At 45.7% G+C, this 20,253-nt stretch overlaps 3 protein-coding genes across 3 annotated transcripts; 2 read left to right on the forward strand and 1 right to left on the reverse strand.

Moving 5' to 3' along the window:
* Positions 1–33: 33 nt before the first annotated feature.
* On the reverse strand, positions 34–19,584 carry LOC125063372. The gene is made up of 20 exons (XM_047669781.1): positions 19,296–19,584; positions 19,012–19,209; positions 18,392–18,523; positions 17,828–17,962; positions 17,457–17,569; positions 17,211–17,390; positions 16,888–17,053; positions 16,745–16,811; positions 16,560–16,677; positions 12,886–13,696; positions 12,634–12,808; positions 12,236–12,545; positions 9,784–10,222; positions 9,401–9,703; positions 2,264–2,460; positions 1,561–2,183; positions 1,361–1,484; positions 1,157–1,288; positions 351–1,086; positions 34–206 (listed from the first exon to the last, which is right to left on the reverse strand). The coding sequence occupies exons 1-20, from the start codon at positions 19,341–19,343 to the stop codon at positions 147–149; spliced, it is 5,067 nt and encodes a 1,688-aa protein (XP_047525737.1). The 5' UTR covers positions 19,344–19,584; the 3' UTR covers positions 34–146.
* LOC125063375 lies at positions 2,915–5,909 on the forward strand. Its single transcript, XM_047669783.1, has 2 exons — positions 2,915–4,690; positions 5,699–5,909. The coding sequence occupies exons 1-2, from the start codon at positions 3,495–3,497 to the stop codon at positions 5,745–5,747; spliced, it is 1,245 nt and encodes a 414-aa protein (XP_047525739.1). The 5' UTR covers positions 2,915–3,494; the 3' UTR covers positions 5,748–5,909.
* LOC125063374 (coiled-coil domain-containing protein 63-like) lies at positions 14,811–16,752 on the forward strand. The gene has a single exon (XM_047669782.1). The coding sequence runs from the start codon at positions 15,133–15,135 to the stop codon at positions 16,543–16,545; it is 1,413 nt and encodes a 470-aa protein (XP_047525738.1). The 5' UTR covers positions 14,811–15,132; the 3' UTR covers positions 16,546–16,752.
* Positions 19,585–20,253: the final 669 nt, after the last annotated feature.

Genomic DNA, 20,253 nt, shown 5'->3' on the forward strand with positions numbered 1-20,253 from the left:
GAACACATTTTACTGAATAGGGAGAGTAATCGTGAGAGACATTTCTATTTTCATTATTTTATTTTAAAATTGTCAATTGACTTAAAACAAAATTGTTTCAAAATTAAAAATAGAAGATAACTCGTAGAAGGAACGCACTGACGCAGCTAGAACACTGTTCTACACAGTGGACAGTTGGACTTCTTGCTAGTTTTGAACCATTTGCGCTGGAAAACGAAATTGTAACATAATATGTTAATTATTAGGTATAACTCAAAGTTAAATACTGGAACAATGTTATATTGCCCGTCGCAAGTAGATTTGCTTGCGCACGAGGGGAGAATTGTCGTTAAAGTCCGACGGGCACTCACGAGACAGGCCGAGTGGAAGCGGTTGTTGCAGGTGTGGCAGGGCACGTTGGGCAGCCGCGCGGTGGTCGGGTGCAGGCGGCAGTAGCAGATGTAGCACTGCGCCGCGGCGTCCACGCGGCAGCGCAGGGCCTCGCTCCACAGGCGCAGCGCCGTCACGAGCCAGCCGTTCTGGTTAGCCAGGTACACGCGCACCCAGTGCAGCTGCGAAGCGGCCGGCGAACGCTGCGGCGGCGCCTCGACGCGAGGCGGCTCCAGAGGGTGCGCGGCGCTCAGAGTCACCGTCACCTCCGCCCAGCGCTCCTCCACGCGCGCCCTCGCCCGCACCTCGCCCTGGCCGCCGGCGCGCGACACCGTCACCTCGACGTCCTCCAGGTCCTCCCGCGCGCGCTCCTTGAGGCGCCGCAGCTGCTCCTCGATCAGCGACGGCGCGACCGCGAGCGCGACGAGGCGCCGAAGAGCGTCGGCGATCCGGGGACTCGACGCGCTCCAGTGGGCCCTCACGGCCGCCCCGGCGCTCCTCGCCGCGCACGTCACGACGCGGCAGGCCACGCGCCCCGCGGTCGTGCGCTCGTCGGCGTCGGCCGAGAGACCCGGGCCGGCGAGAGGAGGGTCCGAGGTGAAATACTCGGCGACGCGGGGCGACAGGGCTCCGCCGTCGGGGCCCGAGGCGCGCCTCGCCTCCGCCGGGAGCGCCCGCCCGGCCACGGTCAGGACGTCCCCGATCGTCTCGCTGTCCCTGCAACGAGACCTCGCCCGTCATCGTCCGCTCGCGAGTCCGGTCGAAGTTCGCGGTTCCGTCGGCTCACCCGAGGCATTCCACGTAGTGGTGGACGAGATCTCGTCCCGCGAGATCGGCGTGGCGGAGGGCGGCCAGCGCCGTCAGGAGAAACCCGCGGGCGCCGCCCCACCACTCGGCCGGGGGCTCCTCGTCGGAACGCCTGGAAAGTCGAGATCGAGCTGCAGACGATCGACGTTCGACTCGAGACGAGGAATCGATAGATCGAACTCACCCGTCGGCCGGCAGCAGGTCGGGCGCGCGTCGCTTCAGGGCCGTCAGGTAGGGTTTGAGCGAGAGGGAGACCTTCGCGTCCTCTTCGTCGCTCTCTCGCTCGCTGGCCGATTTCAACTTTGCCACTGAAAAATAATATTTTCACTGTCGGACCGGGGAACGCGAGAACGGTTTCGATGTGGACACGCGAAAGAGCATCACCGTCTTCGAGCACGAGCGGTTTGGCGAGAGTCGCGAGCGCGGCGTAGGCCAAGCGGTGGACCGGCGCCGACGAGTCGCGCGACAGCGCCTCGAGCGCGGGGCCGGTCAGCCTCTCCAGCGACAGGTCGGCGTCTCGTCGCGCCGCCGGCGCCAGCTCCCAGCGGACGAAAGGAAGCGCCGCCGCCGCCGCGTCCGTCAGCGCCGCCTCGCCCGCCGACGGGCGGCCTCGGCCCGGCGCGACGGCGCGCTCGAGGATTCGAGCCTGCAGCGTCAGAACGTCGGTGTGGGCGGCCGGGGCGAAGATGTCCCGCCACTCGCCGGGCAGCGAGGCGACGTGAGCGCTCGGCCGGCGGCGCTCGCTCTCGGCTCGGACGTTCTCCACGAATCCGGCCACGCTCGCGAAGAGCCCGAGGGCGGCTCGACCCGCCGCGGCCACTTTACTGCGAGGTAGGAAGTCGGAGGGCGTTCCGGCCAGAGAGGCGAGCGCCGAGCAGAGCGCGATGTTGACGAAGTCCCAGGTGGCGGCGTCCAGCTCCCAGGCGTCGGCCTCCACCGTCTCGCGCAGCAGATCCAGCGCGGCGATCTCGCAGCTCACGACGCTCCAGGGCACTTTCCAGTAGTCTCTGGGCGGACAAAGATCGATCGAGTCTCGTCTCTCGTCGGCCGAAGGACGAGGGACGAGGGGATCGGTCGACCGCGATACCTGTCGTTGAACATCTTGTCGCAGTACTTGTAGTAGTCGTCCATGAGGGGCTCGAGGCCGGACGACGCCAGCGCGGAGGCCAGCTTGCGCACGAACAGCTCTTTGCGCTCCGAGGCCGCGCGATCGGAGGCGAAACCCTGCGCCAAGTACCAGCCTCGGATCGCCGCCAAGTACCGTCCTCGCACTCCGCCTTGAACCTAGGGAGTGGACGATGTTTGACGATCACACGAGATTAGACGAGTAAAAATATTTATTCGACACTGCCGTGTACAATAATCCTTGAAATAGTATATTTCATTACGAGTGCGAAAAGCTTGTCATTGCAAAGGGTTCCGACAAATGTCTACCCGAGCCGAGGCGCAGCCGAAGGTGAGGGTTGACAGTCGGAACAAGTTGCAATGATGGTTCCGCACGTGTACTGAACGACTATTTTTAATACAGTTGCGAAAAAATTAAGCAATTTAATAAAATAATAAAAACACAATAAACTCAACTAACTACTCATTTATTTCTTATAAAAGTTATAATTCACATATACTGTACGATTTACAACCGTACAGGTATTGCAATGTAAATGACACCATGCAATATGATTTGCTTGTGTGTTCATTTCCATTATATCTTATTATATTCAATTAAGTTAGTCGGCATTCAGACCTGCCGGCAGACGGCGACTCTTAATCTTATCTCACCCCACTAGTTTAGTCCATTGCTCATAAAATAAATAATTATCCCATTAAATATCTTGATAATTTATCCCAACCCCGAACATTGGTCCTTCGAGCCATTAGTCGTATTTTTGGCAGGATCAGGGCGCGTGTGCTTTCGCAATATTTTTTTGCTTAGTGTGTGTGTTATACTGATACCTGCGTATCAAAAGAATACATCTAGAACTACGATTTTTGGATACACCTCTTTTATCCTAATCACATTGCTTTAGAAAGGCAATATAACTCAACATTTGTACACCTCGTGACCTCGGTGCCTTAGGAAGGCACTACATCTCTTCACCTCGTGACCTCGGTGCCTTAGAAAAGCACTACATCTCTTCACCTCGTAACCTCGGTGCCTTAGGAAGGTACTACATCTCTTCACCTCGTGACCTCGGTGCCCTAGGAAGGCATACTACATCTCGGATTCAGTACAACCTTGCAGGTATTGCGAGGATATCTTGAGCAACTTATCAGCTGAACAAGTAAGGTTATATTATTATCTCTGATAATCTTTAATTATGTCCACAATGGAAGAAATTTTAGCTACCCAACAACAGTTGGTGGACGCATTGGATAAGCTTTATATCAACTTTAAGAAGGATGGAGCGGAGCGAAAGACTCCCGATTATATGCGTCGTCGTTTGGAAACGTTAGAACAATATTTTACAGATATTCATAACAACCATATGACACTTTTATCTTTTAGTGATCAGTCTCATGAATATTTTACTTTTAATAAATACGAGCAGATTAAGAAAAAACATGGTAATATTAAGACAACCTTAATAAATTATAAGCCTTTGGCAAGCATTAAAAAATCCCCTGAATTACAACCTCCAACGTTTCAAGCCCCGTCTACCTCTAACGCATCGACCTCTAATGAATCTCAGGAAATATCTCTCAAAAATAACTCTAATATGAGTAAAACAGAAGAGCTCATGAGAAAACAAACTGCAAATTTTAAAGCTTTTCTGAGAACTGCCTCGAGTATAGAACTTGACCTTATCTCGGAAAAGTGGGAGTTAGAAGACATCCTAAAGACCTTGCAAGTCCGTTGGACTGCGATTGATAGCTTACATTGGGAGTTGGACAATGAACTTTGTGGTTCCAACCGAGAATATGAAGATCAAATTACAAATTACGAAAAATATTACATTAAAGTTAAGAAGGATATCAATAAAAAGATGTGGTCGGTAGCACACATCGAGAAAACAACCCCTACAATGGAGTTACCAACCTTCGAGGGAAATTATAACCAATGGGTTTCCTTCAAAGATCTCTTTACGGAAACTATTCATAGTAACCCATCTCTTTCAAATGCGCAGAAATTACAATTTCTCAAAAGTAAGGTTAAGGGTGAACCTGAGAAGTTGATTCAACATCTCCAGGTAAGCTCGGATAATTATCTCATTAGCTGGAATATTCTCAGTCATCGCTATGATAATAAGCGCCTAATCTTTACATCTCACCTTAACAATCTCTTAAATATTCCTAATATTCAATACCAGTCGTATAATCATATCAAACGCATTCACGATGTTACAAACGAGAGTATAAATGCGATAGAAAATCTTGGAATTAACGTTTCTTCCTGGGATCCCTTCCTTGTATGTATATTGTCTCAGAAGTTAGACGCAGACACGTACAATGAATATATACAGTCTTTGAAATCGCCGAGAGAATTACCCGTATTACAAGATTTTTTGCAGTTTTTAGAAACTAAGTTTATGACCCTAGAAACTTCACGGAAGAAGCAAGAAAATCACACCCCAAAAGTGTCATATCATAACTTCAATCAATATAAACCTTCAAAAAATTTAAATAATCGATCATCATCTTCGAAAAAATTTAATCATAACTTTAGACAAAGTTATAATAATCCTAAGTATACTTATTCTACAAATCAGGTTATTTCGCAACCGACACATTCCAGTAATAAAATTATTGAAAAACGCAAGCTGTGTCCGGTGTGTAATTCAAGCGATCATCGTATACATTTATGCCAAAAATTATTAAATATGCAGCCTATCGCACGAAGAAATGCTATTGCAAAATTGAACCTTTGTATCAACTGTTTACATTATCATGAAGGTAAAAAATGCCTTTCGCAATTAATGTGCAAGGAATGTAATAAAAATCATAATACAATTTTACATGAATGTTTTACAAAAGATAATATGACACCGGACGTTTCACGATCTAGGTTACACGTGCCCCGGGTTGTGAAACATTTACCTCAACAACAAGAAATTAACACATTAGTATCTCTTCCAAGTGACCCTGCCGAAATATTACTTGCCACTGTCATTATTAAGATACAGGCAGCGGATGGATCTTATAAAAATATGAGAGCTCTTTTAGATCAGGGCTCACAAATCTCAATTATCAGTGAAAATGCTGCTCAATTATTAAAAATACCTCGACAAAAATGTAATGGTTATATTTCTGGGATAGGAAATACAGAAAACAATTGCAAGGGCAAAATCTCTATCAAGTGTTTATCGATAGTCAATGATTATACCTTTAACACGGATGTATTTATTATGAAAAAACTTGTAAGGAACTTACCGAGCTATACCCTGCCAAAACCAAATTGGCCTGAGCTTAATCATATAAAATTAGCTGATTCAGAATTTTATAAAAGTAGCCCTATTGATATATTATTCGGCGCTGGTTTTTTTTTCTGATATTATCTTGGACGGTATTTGTAGATTTCAAGAAAGGTTTCCGATTGCGCAACAAACGCAGTTGGGATGGATAATAACCGGTAATTATAAAACCTATCAGTGTAATATAATCCTTAATAACGATATCCAAAGGTTTTGGGAAGTAGAAGATATTCATGAACCCTTAAATATGTCACAGGAAGATCAAAATTGTATAGAGTTTTTTCAGAATACAACCTCAAGACGTGACGACGGCAGTTACGTTGTGAAAATAAATTTTAAAGAAAATCTCGAGGAAAAATTGGGCGAATCGAAGTCAAAGTCTATCGCTCAATTTATTCAATTGGAAAATAAACTAATTAAAAAACCTTATTTAGCTCGTGATTATAAATTATTTATATCGGAGTACAGAGAGGTCGGACACATGATACCCGTTGTGTCACATGCCGCCGTAGAGTCGAGTTGCTACTTATCGCACCATTGTGTACAACGAGCGGAATCATCAACTACGAAATTGCGAGTTGTTTTTAATGCTTCTTCGAAAACTTCGAGTGGATTTAGCCTTAATGATCTTATGTGTAGGGGGCCAAATCTACAACAAGACCTTCAAACCCTAATCTTAAAATGGCGACAATTTAAATATGGTTTTACAGCCGACATAGGGAAAATGTTTCGCAATATTTGGCTTCATTCAGAACATCAAAAATTCCAGAAGATTATTTGGAGAGATGATCAATCCCAACCCTTAGGTGAATTTCAGCTAGCCACTGTAACTTATGGAACTAAGACCGCACCTTTCTTGGCCATGATGATCCTGAAAAGACTTGCAATCGATGAACGATCAAATTATCCTTCCAGTAGCGCACCTGCTTTTGCTGCTGCATTTTACATGGACGATCTGTTGCATGGGACTCACTCTGCACAAACAGCAATAGAGCTGAAGAACGATTTAATTAAACTACTTAAATCTGGAGGTTTCAATCTTAGAAAATGGCGTTCAAACTTACCTCTCCTTTTAGAAGACATGAACGATTCCGAGAAAGAATTCGACTTTAAGCACCAGGAGTCAACTAAAACTTTAGGCCTTCGTTGGAATCCCAATGCCGACGAATTTATCTTTTATCCTATTAATTATATCCCAAATATTACCTCTACTAAGCGACAATTATTGTCCAAAATCTCAAAAATTTATGACCCTACAAAACTTGGCACTACAAAACTTAAAATTTTATTTCAAGAAACTTGGAAGTCTGATCTAGGATGGGATCAGCTCGTATCTCATAAATTAGTCTTAGAATGGAATAAAATAAAAGCCGACAAATCCTATATAACGCAATTTAAAATACCTCGATGGTTACAAAAACAAGAAAATGATCTTAGAACTCGATGGCACTTAATTCAGAAAATCTATCATAATATTCGGTTCAAATGGAAGAATGAATATTTCTCACAATTATGTATTAGATCCAAATGGAAACGACCTCAAAAAGATCTCGACTTGAACGATATAGTCATCATAAAAGATGAAAATCTTCCGCCCGGTAAATGGGCTTTAGGGCATGTTGTAGAGCTACATCCCGAAAGTGACGGGCTGGTAAGAGTCGTCACGCTTAAAACCAAGAACGGTTCTATTAAACGCCCAGTCGTTAAGTTATCCCTTCTACCTACAAATAATAATAATCAATCTTTAAACCATGAGAAGGTCGATGAAAAGAAGCCTAAAGCGAAGAATTTCAGCGGCTTCTCTGCTATGGTTTTATCCTTCACATTATTTTTCCTTTCAATACTAAGTTCGTGTAAAGCTCAGTATAGTTACACACCCCGTGAATAGTGAAAGTGTTGTGATTGAGTGTGAAGTTAGGGAAAAAAGGCATTTTAATCATAATAATAAAAGTGTTTTCACTGTGTTGAGTGAGTAATTTAAATTCAAAAAGTCAATCCAGTGTAAGTGTAAATAAACAAGATCGAGCTTCCTCGCCGATCTTTCGTGTGTTTTCCCTTCCGGAATTAAATATAAGTGAATCTTTGTAGCTAATATGATAAATGTAATTCATTTTCTCACCCACAACTAATCATAACATATAGTAAACACTATATAAACATTTAATATTAAAATTTTTGTATCACCTTGTTAGTCTTAAGTTCATCCTCCATTTTACTAACCCTCATCTTTTCCTCCCCCGGGAACATGTACGATTTACAACCGTACAGGTATTGCAATGTAAATGACACCATGCAATATGATTTGCTTGTGTGTTCATTTCCATTATATCTTATTATATTCAATTAAGTTAGTCGGCATTCAGACCTCGTACCGGGCGCGACTCTTAATCTTATCTCACCCCACTAGTTTAGTCCATTGCTCATAAAATAAATAATTATCCCATTAAATATCTTGATAATTTATCCCAACCCCGAGCATATACATTGAAATTGGTACAGTTTTTTATACTAACTGGGGAAGTTTTAGGTTGCATATTTACTGTTTGAGACAAACTATTATTAATTTCGTATGATTGTTCATGTATATTTAATATATAATATAACAAACAACTAAACTAGCAAAGAACATTTTTGGAAAATGGCGCCAACTGTAAAAGAATATGAGCAGAGATTTTTTTTTTCTTCACCCATTCTGGGTAGGCAAAGGGAACTATGCCCATACAGCCAAATCTTCAGTAGAATTTTTTTATTGATATGAAATTTAATGAGATGAAATGAAATGAAACCTAACCTAAAACTCATTGAATCAAATCATTAAATCAGATATTAAAACCAATGAGTAGCTTCTTTTTTGAAATATTTGCATGAATTATAAAAACTTCTATGATTTTTTTTAGTAAAAACTTCGTGGTTGTTTTTTTTTCTTTTTAATAGACATTATCTTGACAGTTGGGAAAGAATACGCACTAGTTCGGAAAAGGTAAAGAAAAAGCACGAGAGTGTAATAGCCCACTTCCCGAACGCTATACGTCCCTGCAATACGCCACTTTTTGAGCAACTGTATTAAAAAAGAAACATTGCCGAAGACTTTCCGAAGGAAGTGTTAAGATTTCATTTGAATATTGGTCAACCGCTCGGACACGACATGAAAGCTGTCAGGATTTTACGGAATTAAAAAACAGAGTATAATTTATATATTTCTCTGTTCAAGCTTGACTATTCTCTTTCTCTCTCTTCTTAGTGGTGATTACCGCTCTCTTCGTCATTATAAGCATAGCATTTGGCATTTATTCTTTTGTTGTAGGTGAGAGGTACAAACAAAGTAAGAGACCAGACCGCGTCTATCGAGCGGAACAAATTGTCAGCTAAGCTGAGTGCCGTCTGAGCCGTTTGCCCGTTCGCGACGAAACTCAACGCGAGGGTCGGACTAAATAAGTAGTAAGTTCTATAACTCAAATTTTTAAAAAACGAGCCTACTCCTCCCTCAAAGGCCGGCAACGCACCCACTAGAATGGGTGTCTATGGGCTGCGTGGACTACCCTTTTTGGTCGTCCCGCAAGCTCGTTTGCCCCCCTATTATATAAAAAAAAAAAAAAAAAATTTAATAACTAGAAATATTTAGAAGAAAAGGAGAGGGAAGACATTCAGCGTTCAAATGCCTTCGACCGAAAATTTGATTTCAATCGAGTCGCGTCTCCGTCCGCGGTCCGCGAGAAACTGGCGAGACTCGAGCGTCGAAGGCGGATTGCGGATGAGCTGCTTTTGCGTAAAGTTGTCAATAATAAATAATACAATAATAATAAACGGAGACAGACCTGTATCACGTGGAAAAAGCCACTGCGAGTCACGATCTCGTCCAGCAGAAGCGGGTCTAAGACGGCCCCGTCGGAACCCGCGTCTCCGCCGGACTCGGCCCGGACCCCCTCGATCCCCTTCGTCCTCGTCCTGTCGAGGTACAGCCTGCGGGCGAATGCCCAGTAGTAGCCGGCGTCGAAGGCCCGTCGAGTCAAAGACTCCGCCAACTCCTTCGCGTCCTCCTCCCGAAGCAGCGAGATCGCTTCGTCGATCGCGGCGTCCACCCGCTCCTTGCAGCGTTTAACGCTTTCGTAGAACGGGGCCTGAAAATAGAAATTCCGCTCACACCCACATCTCGCCCCCTTCCCTCGTGAGCGAGCGAGCGAGTCGGGGAGCGCCTCACGTGAACGTATCCCTCGCAGAAGGAGTCCAGGGAGGCCGCGTCGTGCAAGACTTCCGCGAACGCCTCTCGGACGTACTCTCCGGTCGGCGCCTCCGCCTGCCCGCTCCGGCGTCTCAGCATTTCGCGCAACAGACCCGCGCGAAAGACGAGCGCCCGAACGAACGGAGCGACGTCTCGCGACTCGGGGTCCCTCCAGTCCTCCGTCTCCTCCCTTTCGACGATTTCCGAGAGACCTCGGGTTCGTTCGTCCCCGCCGGGACAGCACAGGCGGCCGGAGACGAAATCCGCGCGAAGGGCGAAGGCGTCCACCGTTCTCGTCGACCTCTCGACGTCCACGGCGAACAGACCCTTCGCCGCCTCGACCGGGTCGCCGGCCGCGAGCAGAGGCGGGCAGAGGGACACCCAGCGCTCTATTCGGGCCGCGTCGAGGTTCTCGTCTCTGAAACGAATTTGACATTTTATATTATTTTACTCTAAAAAAAATTATTATTATTAATTTTAAGCCTTTATTGCTGACACCGAGTATAATATATTAACACTTATTTAAGTTACATAATAAAACTTAATTCTAATACATTACATGACCCGTTTTACGTTATCACCGTGTCCTGTGACACATAGGCCTCTTCCGGCCGCTTCCATTATTTTCTTAGCTCTTCTTGGCCAAGTTGTGCCTCCTATTCTCTTACTTTTAGCTACCATTTACTTTTAAGTACTCCCTTAAGGGACCAAAATCTCTTCTTTCTATCTCAAGATCTATTTGGTCATTAAATTATATTATTTGCCATAGATATACGAAGTGATATTCGGTAGCATCTCCGTCTATTCGCATGGTAATAGTTTCTCTATTCGTCATTGTTTTCGTTTTAGGTTTGGTAATGAAAAGCGTTGGGCTTTTCATATCTTGACTACTTCTGTCAGCTGTTGCAGCAGAGTTCGAAGCTTCTTTGCGTTATCTGAAATGAGCACTAAATCGTCAGCGAATCTTAGGTGGTTAAGTTGTCAGTGACATAATAAGTGACATTATCCCATTCCAAATTTTTAAATATGCTCTCCAAAATGGCTGAGAAGAGTTTTGGCGACAAAGGATCGCCCTGTCTCACTCCCCTGGCTATAGGAAATTCTTCACCCGTTGTCTCTAGTTTGATATAAGCCGTCCTACTTGTATATAATATTTCTAATTATACGTATGTATTTTTTTGGTATTCCTTTTTGTATTAAGGCTCTCCAGAGGTTTTTTAGAGTCGAATGCTTTACTGTATACTAACGTCCTGGAAGGATTTCCTGTTGTTTGTTCCGATGTAATCAATTTCATTTTTGTGGCATCCGTCCGGTGATGTCCATGTCCACTTCTTCGGCGTATCTTTTTTAATGAAACTGTTCATGAATGCTACATTATTTTCGAGAGCCAGATTGAGCGTTCGTTCTCCATTTTTGCTCCTTGGGCCAAATCCGAAGTTGCCTATGATGTTCTCTTCGCCGGGACGTCTGCATCCTATTCTTTCATTGAAATCACCCATAACTATGATATTTATGAAAGTATTTTGTAAACTGAAGTTAATCGGTTGTGAAACTTATTTTTGATATGTTCTTCATGATTTTCAGTAGGTTCATAATTTTGTATAATCGACCATTTGTCCTTGAAACTTGCCAGATTTATATTAAGAATGGCTATTCTATCTGATGTGCCCTTGAATTCTTCTATTTTTGATTGTAAGTATTTTTTTACAATAAATAATAATGTATCTTATTTCTGATTGGGCTTTAAGTGTTTGAATTTGTAATGTTTTTGAAATTCTTGTCATCTCGTTGCCGAGCTGGAAGGGAGTGGTCGAAAGCCTCCACGGTGACCGGCTGGCTTGGGGTGGTTAGTATATTTTTTGTTTCGTTGTTGCATGAGAGTGAAATATGTTGGTTCGAGCGGTCACAGGCGCATAATAGATTTTTTGTTGTTTCGGCGTTGTATTCGAACCACGGGCTTCATGTTTCTAAGCAGGTTAGGTTCTACTTGTTGGTTTTCATTTATGCCGAAAAATACTAAATTATTTTGTCTTTTCCCATCTTCAAGGAATTTTACTTTGTCTTTTGGAACGACGATCTCCGATTTAAGTTGCTTATTTTCTTCAGTTAACTCGCCAACTTCACGTTAATAGTGCTTTCGATAGACTTTGTTACGCTGTCTCTAACTTTTTTTCATAATAATAAAATAGAAATATTCAATACTTTCTTTTCTATTCATAATTTTTCTTTCTGTTATTATTCTAGTCTGGTCTTCCAACTTTTCGCACAGCTTTTGGTATATCGATTCTATAAGGTATTCCATTTCCAAGTACCTATGTAAAGTTATAATAATAATAAAAAAATATATAATGTATAATAAATAAAGTATTATTATTTAATCACTAATTTCCTTCCCCACACTTCCGGCGAGGGACCGGGGGTTTCTACTCACGTGTTCACCAGCAAAGCGTGTAAGCGACGCCGCGCGTGCGCCGCGAGGCGAGGCCCGCAGAGGCCGCGCCAGCCTTCGCCCTCTTCTCCGCTCTCTTCGAGCTCGTCGCCCTCCGCCGGACGCCCGTCTTCGTCTCTGACGACCGTATCGAGGCTGCAGTCGAAGAGCAGCTCGGCGAGAGGAATCGCGACGGACGCGCGCTCGGTGCCGGCCAGGGTCCGGCAGACGTCAGCGGCGGCCCGACGGCGCACGGGTGGCTCGCTCAGCGCCCGCACCACCCCGGCGACGGCCTCCTCGCTCACGCGCACCTCTGCGGATCAGACGGAAACCGCGTCACGATCGCTCCGGTCGAAAGTCTCTCGCGGGGCCGATCGAAGGATAGGCCGCGGCCGGGTCACCTCCGTCGCGAGGCTCGAGGCAGGCCAGCACGAGTCGGTCCGCGTCGGGTCGTCGACGGCGACTCAGCGAGACCAGCGTCGCGGCCACGAGTCGACCCCGCAGCCACTCGTCGGCCGCCCGTCGGCGCAGCTCCAGCGACGACGAGACGATCCACTCCACTACGACCGGCGACATCTGCCCGAACGCAACATACGTTTTATGGCGATAGAGCCCCGCGGCTCCGGACGGAGGGAGGCTGAAACCGTCCGTACCCCGTCGAAAGAGTCGTACGCGAGTTCCAGTTCACGGTCGGTGAAATGGGTCGCGGCGAGAAACAGCAGCTGCACGAGCGCGCGGCACCGAAGGGTCTCCCCGCGGAGCCAGTCGCGCCAGAGCCGCTCGTACAGCGCGTAGGGGCCTCCGCCGACCTTCGCCCGCGCCACCTCGACGAACAGCCTCTCGTCGCCCAGCCGGCGCAGCGCCGTAACCAGCGGCGGGAAGACGGCGCGGAGCTGCCTGCTCTCCGCGCAGTCCAGCCACGCGCGGCAGCCGACGCTCAGGAGCTCGGTGACGCCGCGCGCGAACCGCTCCGCGACGGCCTCGTCCTCGGGGCCCGCGTCGCGTCTCTCGGGCGCCGGTTCGTCGTCGAAGCGCAACGCCTTCTCGCTCCTTCCGTCTCCGGCGCTCAACGACTCGAAGGCTATCGTGTGCAGGTTCAGCAGAGCGGCGACGTCGTCGTCGGACGTCGAGACGGCGTCTATCTGCGCGACGACGGTCGCTCCGAAGTTTTGCCAGAAGCATCTGATCAACTTGTCGCACTCGTCGTCTCCCGTCTCGGCCGATTGTCTCATCCAATATTTGACCAGAGAGGCCATTTTGCCGACCGAATACTTGATCAGATGCGGTCGGGCCGCGGGGTCCGGCGAGGCGAATATCTTCTGCAGCCACGTCCTGTGAGCCTCCGAAACCGTTTCCGTGACGTAGTCGCGTCTCTGAAGGGACAGAAACCTCAGGAAGTCCGCCACGCTCGTGATCCAAATTTGACGCTCGCTTTTGGAATTCAAAATGCTCTTTAGTTCTAAACTGAAACAAAGTTCAAATCGTTACGACTACACATATTAGTTTTTATTTATAACTAGCGGACCCGACAGACGTTGTCCTGTCTTAACTATGAATATTGATTTCAAATTGGTATAATTAATTAATAAATATTTCAGAAACAAAGTGTTTATTATTCTAATGCTTTATGTTATACAACATTCTTTGTTTGTTTTTCTGGCTCGCATATTATTATATTATCAATATAATAACTCCGATCGAAGCATTTATTTTAAACGATATTCATTTTTCTCACATCCTCTTTGACGATATTTGCAGCACGCGTTCTGTCAATGTTATGTCAAACGCCATAAGGTTACATCAAAAAGTTCGAATTGTATGGTGGTTAAGTATTCTTAAATTTTCTAATTTTCCGCGCGATTTCACTTCACTTTCTTCACAAAGAAGTTCCACTTCTGACGTGTGTAGGTATCTACTTTGTTCGCACGCACTTTTTGAAGTTATACTTCTTTAGGCGCGTTATGAAAAATTGATGAGAGTGAAATTTTACGATTGCGCGCGCACCGTGACACAAAGTTGTTGGTGTGATTATAGCGTGCGCGAGCGAGATGGGAATAAGACAATCTACAAGTAAAAAGAAATAGAATATGCGTGAAGTTAGCAGCGATGCCAAGAATTTTGAATGACCATAATGACATTTACCTTTTAAACAAATAAAGGAGTTTTAATTATTTTTTCAAAGAAACTTAGCAATGTTTTTTCACAAAGACCTATTGTTACTTAGTTAAAAGGTTATGAAACATACCAAGTTATTAAATTGAATTAATAATATAATAAAATAATAAATAATAATAATATTTGTTATTAATATTAATTAATAATTGAATAATATACTAAATATTATTAAATTGTTTACGTTAAATAATAATTATATTAAAAATAAATTAAGAAAGCCAAAGAAGTATAACTTCTTACGCGCGTACATAAGTACACGCAACCTTTTTTTTATTTTTTTATTCTAGTAGTTCCAGTCGGTCGGTCGGTCTTTTTATGTAATAGGAGGCAAACGAGCAGGATGCTCAGCTGAAGTCGAGTGATACCGTCGCCCATGGACATTCACATTGCCGGAAGGCTCGCTCGTCGCCGGCCTTTCAAGAATTGTCCTAGGTCGAATTGATTCGGTGTTAAGTCGAAATACTTCAGTGGGCAGCTGGTTCCACATTTATTATGAATTGACTTTACTTTTTCAAAGAATAATACTAAATTGAAACGTCGCGAAAGAGTCGACGATGACCGTAGTCAATCTGATTATCACGATTGCGACTTTCGGGCCGACGTCGGGGCGTCGCCCGGGGCGATCGATCCAACCGAACCGCGAGTCACCCTCGCGCCGCGAGTTAAGCTCGAAAGGTTGAGCATTACAACACATTGAAAATATTATACGGAATCAATCCAGAAAAATGACGGCGCCCGGCGAAGATATGGAAATGGAGAAAATGGCAGAAGACGAGCTGGCCAAGCTGCGGAGACAGTTTCGCGTGATGGAGGTGGACCGCGGCGCCGTGGGCCGGAGCGCGCGACCCGCTCTGCGTCGCCAACGCGGACAATTGCGCGCGCTGTCCGCCGACCTCGACCGCGTCTGCGACCGGCTGCGACGGAGCAGAGGCGCCGCCGCCCTGCCTCGCGACGCGCGCTCCGAAGACCGCCTCCGGCTCCTGCTAGCCGAGCGCGACGAGGGCGCGGCCCGCGTCAGGGAGTCGCGAGCCAACGTCGCCGAACTCGATTTTCTCTCGAAACAGGTGCAGAAAGAGATCGAGCGACTCCGGTCGAAGGGGACGGCGTCGGACGGCGAGAGCGGCGCGCTCGGCGATCGGACGATCGTCGCTCGCCTGGAGAACAGACTCGACACCGCGATGACCAAGTTCGACACCGTCAACGGCGAAAACTACCATATGCGTCTTCGAATAGACCGGCTCCTGCGCGACCGCCGGTTCTTCAACGGCCTCCGGAAGACTCGGATGCGGAGGCTCACGGAGGGTAAGGCGGAAATATTGGAGCTGGTCGAGCAGGCGATCGGGACGTACGATCAGCGCGAGGAGTGGGGCGCCAGGTTGGACGCCCTCGAGGAGAGAGCGGCCGTCGACCGCCGGAGACACCGGCTGGAAGTCCGGGAGCTTCGACGGCGACTCGACCACGGAGCGAAACTGGAGGAGTTCCTGCGCACCAAGGGCACCGTCAGGTTGACCGCGGCCGATGCCAAGGCCGAGGCGAAGAGGTTGGAGCGCCGGGAGATGGAGACGCGGACTCGCGACAACTACGTCGACATCCTCGACGCGCTCGAGGAGTACGCCGGGGAGACGGACGTCGACCGGCTGATGCAGGAGTTCACTCGGCGCGAAGAGGAGAACTACGCGCTCTTCAACTACATCAACGAAGTCAACAGCGAGCTGAAGAACCTGAGCGACAACGTGGAGACGCTCGAGGCCGGCGTCGCCGAGGAGCACGCGAAACGTCGGGCCGAGCTGAGCAAGCGACGGGACAGCGCCGGGGCGCTGCGCGCGACCCTGCAGGAGAAGAGGGGCGAGAGGGAGCGGCTGCGGGTCGCCTGCGACAAGACGCGGCGGGCGTCGGCCGAGCTGCTGGGCCGAGTGCGGAAGCTGGCCGGGGCGGCTCGCTGCGACGCCCTGCCGCTGCTCAAGCTCCTGGGTCGCTCCTCGGACGTGAACGAGAGCAACGCGCGGCTCTACATCGAGAGCCTCGAGAGGCGAGCGGCGGAATTCGCGGAGGCGCTGCGGCCGGAGGAGCGCCCGGCGGAGAGCAAGGAGCGCTCGCCGCGCAGGCGCCGACGCCCGGAGCCCTCCCCGCGCCGGTAGCTCCCGCGACTCACCCGGTGAAGAGCGCCCTCGTCAGGTCGCGGTACAGCTCCTTCGTCCGCATGTCCTCGGGCAACCGCGCCAGCAGCGGCGGCAGGATGTCGCCGACGAGGCCCGCGTCGCCCCAGGCGCCTGCGAAACACGAGTCGGATGAGAGGAGCCGAGGAGCCGAACGACTTCGTTCCGCGATGAGGCATACCGTTCTCTATGGTGTCTAACAGTCTTTTGACGAGGAGATCCTTCTTCTGCACCCACTTCTGCCACTCCTGAAACGATATCGGTCACGGTCAAAACGCCACTCGCTCGGTCGATCGACATTTCCCGATCTTCCTGACTACCGACCTCCACGCGCAGCATCAGCAGAAGCGCGGCCCAGCGAACGGCCGCCACGTCGGGCCTCCTCTCGGGCTGCGCCAAGATGGCCGCGCTCAGCCGCCCGCCGATCGCTTCGCCCAGCCGCCCGCCCTCGCGCTCGACGAGGCGTCCCGCGGCTTCGAACCACGCCGCCCTGAACAAACTTCGTGTCGTAACCGTGTCTCGTCGATGTCGGATCGGTCCCCGAAGTCACGGAGGTGATGAAGCGACTCGTTAATTTCCGACATAGCAATATGATCAATGGCCGGAGGAGAGGGAACTACTCGACAACAGTGTACGTTTGAAGTCACCTGACGTGATGGTCGTCGTGCGCGTGCAGCTTCCAGAAGGGGGCGGCCGACAGCAGCGGCTGCAGCGCGGCGTCCAGTGGAAGGTGCGGAGGGAGCGACCGCAGCAGAAGGCCGAGGGCGCCGAGACTGCCGGCCCTGACTCGCGCCGCCGCCGCCTGTCTCTCCTCCGGCGCCTCTATCCTGCGGACGAGGACACATTTATCGGGTTTACGTTTCGTTGACGTGTCCTATTAATTCATTACTCACTTCTTATTCAAAATTGCTTCAGGATTTCCGATGAGGTTGTCCAGGACGAGTGCCACTATCTCTGTCTTGCAAAACGCTATCGCTTCAGACAATTTTGCTCCCGGGAAAGTACTCTACGGAGACATTACAATTATTGTTATTTCATCGATTGTGGAATGTAAAAATAAAATGAATAGTACTGAATGAAGGATATTCTTTTTTAATTCAAACATTTATGTTTAAATTATGTAGTAAATAAATTTGCGAAGAATTATTAGTATTATTATTATCAGTCATTAGATTGACTGAATTACGACAATTACCCTCTAAAAGAGATATAATAGTAATGAAGAAATAGGAAATTAATGAAAAAATACAAAAGTACGTTTTACATTGAGATGTGTGGAGGCTGTATGTCTCGAGGGTCCGTAATCGTCGTGGACTGCCAGCAGCCACACGGGCAACAGTCGTCGTAAGTGCGGAGCGGCGCGGCGCCCGCTGCGGCTGAATATTGCTCCATTGCAAGCCTATTTGTTCCATTTACGGTATCATTATCATTGAAATATTTAGTGATTGTTGACTGTATATAGTTAATGATATTAAGTACACACCTCTAAATTTTAATTTAATATACCTAATGCAAAGTAAATAATCTGGAAGTCATTCTATTTGATTGTCAGCAAAAGATAGTTTTTTTTCTGTTTCAGGAGGCTGATCACCTACTTGCTCAGTTACTCAGACAGTAAAAATAGTCTGAGTTATGAAAATAAAGATGTCTACTTGTGGTTCCAGGACTTCAGCATTTAGAATAAAAGCATAACCTTCCAGAATTCCTAGTTAACTCTGAATGGTTATGGTTTACATAAGAAATAACTACTCCTAAATAAAATAAACAGATAATACCTTAAGTGCGAGTAACTAATAAATCTCAACAATTGTACTATCTCAATATATACCTGTGTAAGTTCCCGAACTTTTCTATCATTATCAACAGTCAGCATCAAGTAAAAAACAGTCCAATTAGGAAGAGCAGCCACTACCTCCTCTATATCACTTTTATTAATCAACTCCAAAAGCTCTTGTAATGCCTATTTGAAACAAAATAAAATGATTACGAGAGATCCATCAATGGAATAAAAACAGTAATTATGGCAAAAAGTGAACATAGTCTTAATTTCATCATATTCATATTAAAATCAATCTAATTGAGATGAAAATAAAAAGAAGAGAATAATGTATATAAAAGAAATTAATGAAAGTCTGTGACTTATTAAAAGTATTCATTCGCTACGAGTTTAATATACTTATTAACAGGAAAAAAAATTTATTTAATTTTTTGTTGATTAATAGACTTCACAACCAGTTTCTTTTGCGAACTAGCAAACTGTGAAATCGACTCCCGGTCTTCCCTCAGAGATTCCCTCCAAATGTTCGAAAAATCGATTATACTCCTCCCTCAAAGGCCGGCAACTTACCCACTAAAAATGGGTGTCTATGGGCTGCAACTACGACTGCCCTTTCTGGGCGTCCCACAGGCTCGTTTGCCCCCCTATTATATATTTATATATTCATTTACCTTTATTCTGGTTATAGGATCTTTTTTGTTAAGTTTTTTAAAGGCTAGTATAAACTCATTAGATAAGATATTGTCATTTATAGGTGTCATCGTTGGAAACAGAGCAGGCACCATTTTTCCAGTGCTTAATGCTCCAAATGTAGAGTCTGTATTTATAACATTATTAAGCAATTCTGCACTGCGCCCACTACTTGATGGCTAAAATATAAAACACAATGTTAATTAGTATATTAGTCATCTGTAAGTAGATATCAATATTTATTTACAGTGTTGTTAGTACTTACTCTGGCATTATTTTTAGTTCTTTGACTTTGTTTTGATTTTCCACCCATGTTTACTAGAAAACAAGGGCTTGAATGAAAAAATTCTGGTGAACGTCTTAACTATGAATGAAATATCGATAATTGATATGTTCTCGTAACTAAATTCTTTTGGTTACTTGAATACAATTCCTGACAGATAGGTATTTCGAAATCACATAACAGATATTTGATTTCTTGTTGTAATTTCAAATTTCAATTTTCAATCATATCACATATGGTAATATTTTATTACGTACGAAAAGTTATTTTGATTTTTGACTGACAAATGACACATACGTCATACAGTCATACATCCGTCAGTCAGTCATCAGAGCTTTTTTTTTTAAATTTATTTAGTAGCCGGATACAATGTCCATTCGCACAAGTCATCAGAGCTGAGATCAGGTGTTGCCATCAATAGGTAAAATGGATGGCAGTGAAATACTTTTTAATTCATAAATTTTTATTAATTCCCAATTTAGAAAAAAAATCAAATAAAAAGAAATATGTAATTAAGGACAGTAAGTATATATATAAGGAAAACATAATATATTTTCCTATACAAACTCTTGTCTATATTGTATTTTATATAAACTATTTTGTAATGTTATCTTTGCCGTCTGATCGACGATGTTTAATTTATGTCACTTGACATAATATATGTAAGATATTTTAATTTTTGCATTATATTACTTTAAATGTTGTTTATTTTGTAAGGTGAGTGAATAATTTGTAAATATATATTTTTTATTAAATGTAAATGAATAGATATTTCTTTTGTAAATAAATCTTTTGTATTCACAGAGAAACGCAGTTGCGCCTTATTTATTCCCAGTATAAGCGATTGATACTATTATATTTATAATATTTTATTTTAACATCGATCAAATAATTCTGAACGAATCAACCCAAAGAACCTCAAAGTAAAAATCCCTAAAGA

Source organism: Pieris napi, chromosome 3 (genome assembly GCF_905475465.1).
Source record: "Pieris napi chromosome 3, ilPieNapi1.2, whole genome shotgun sequence".
NCBI lineage: Eukaryota > Metazoa > Arthropoda > Insecta > Lepidoptera > Pieridae > Pieris > Pieris napi.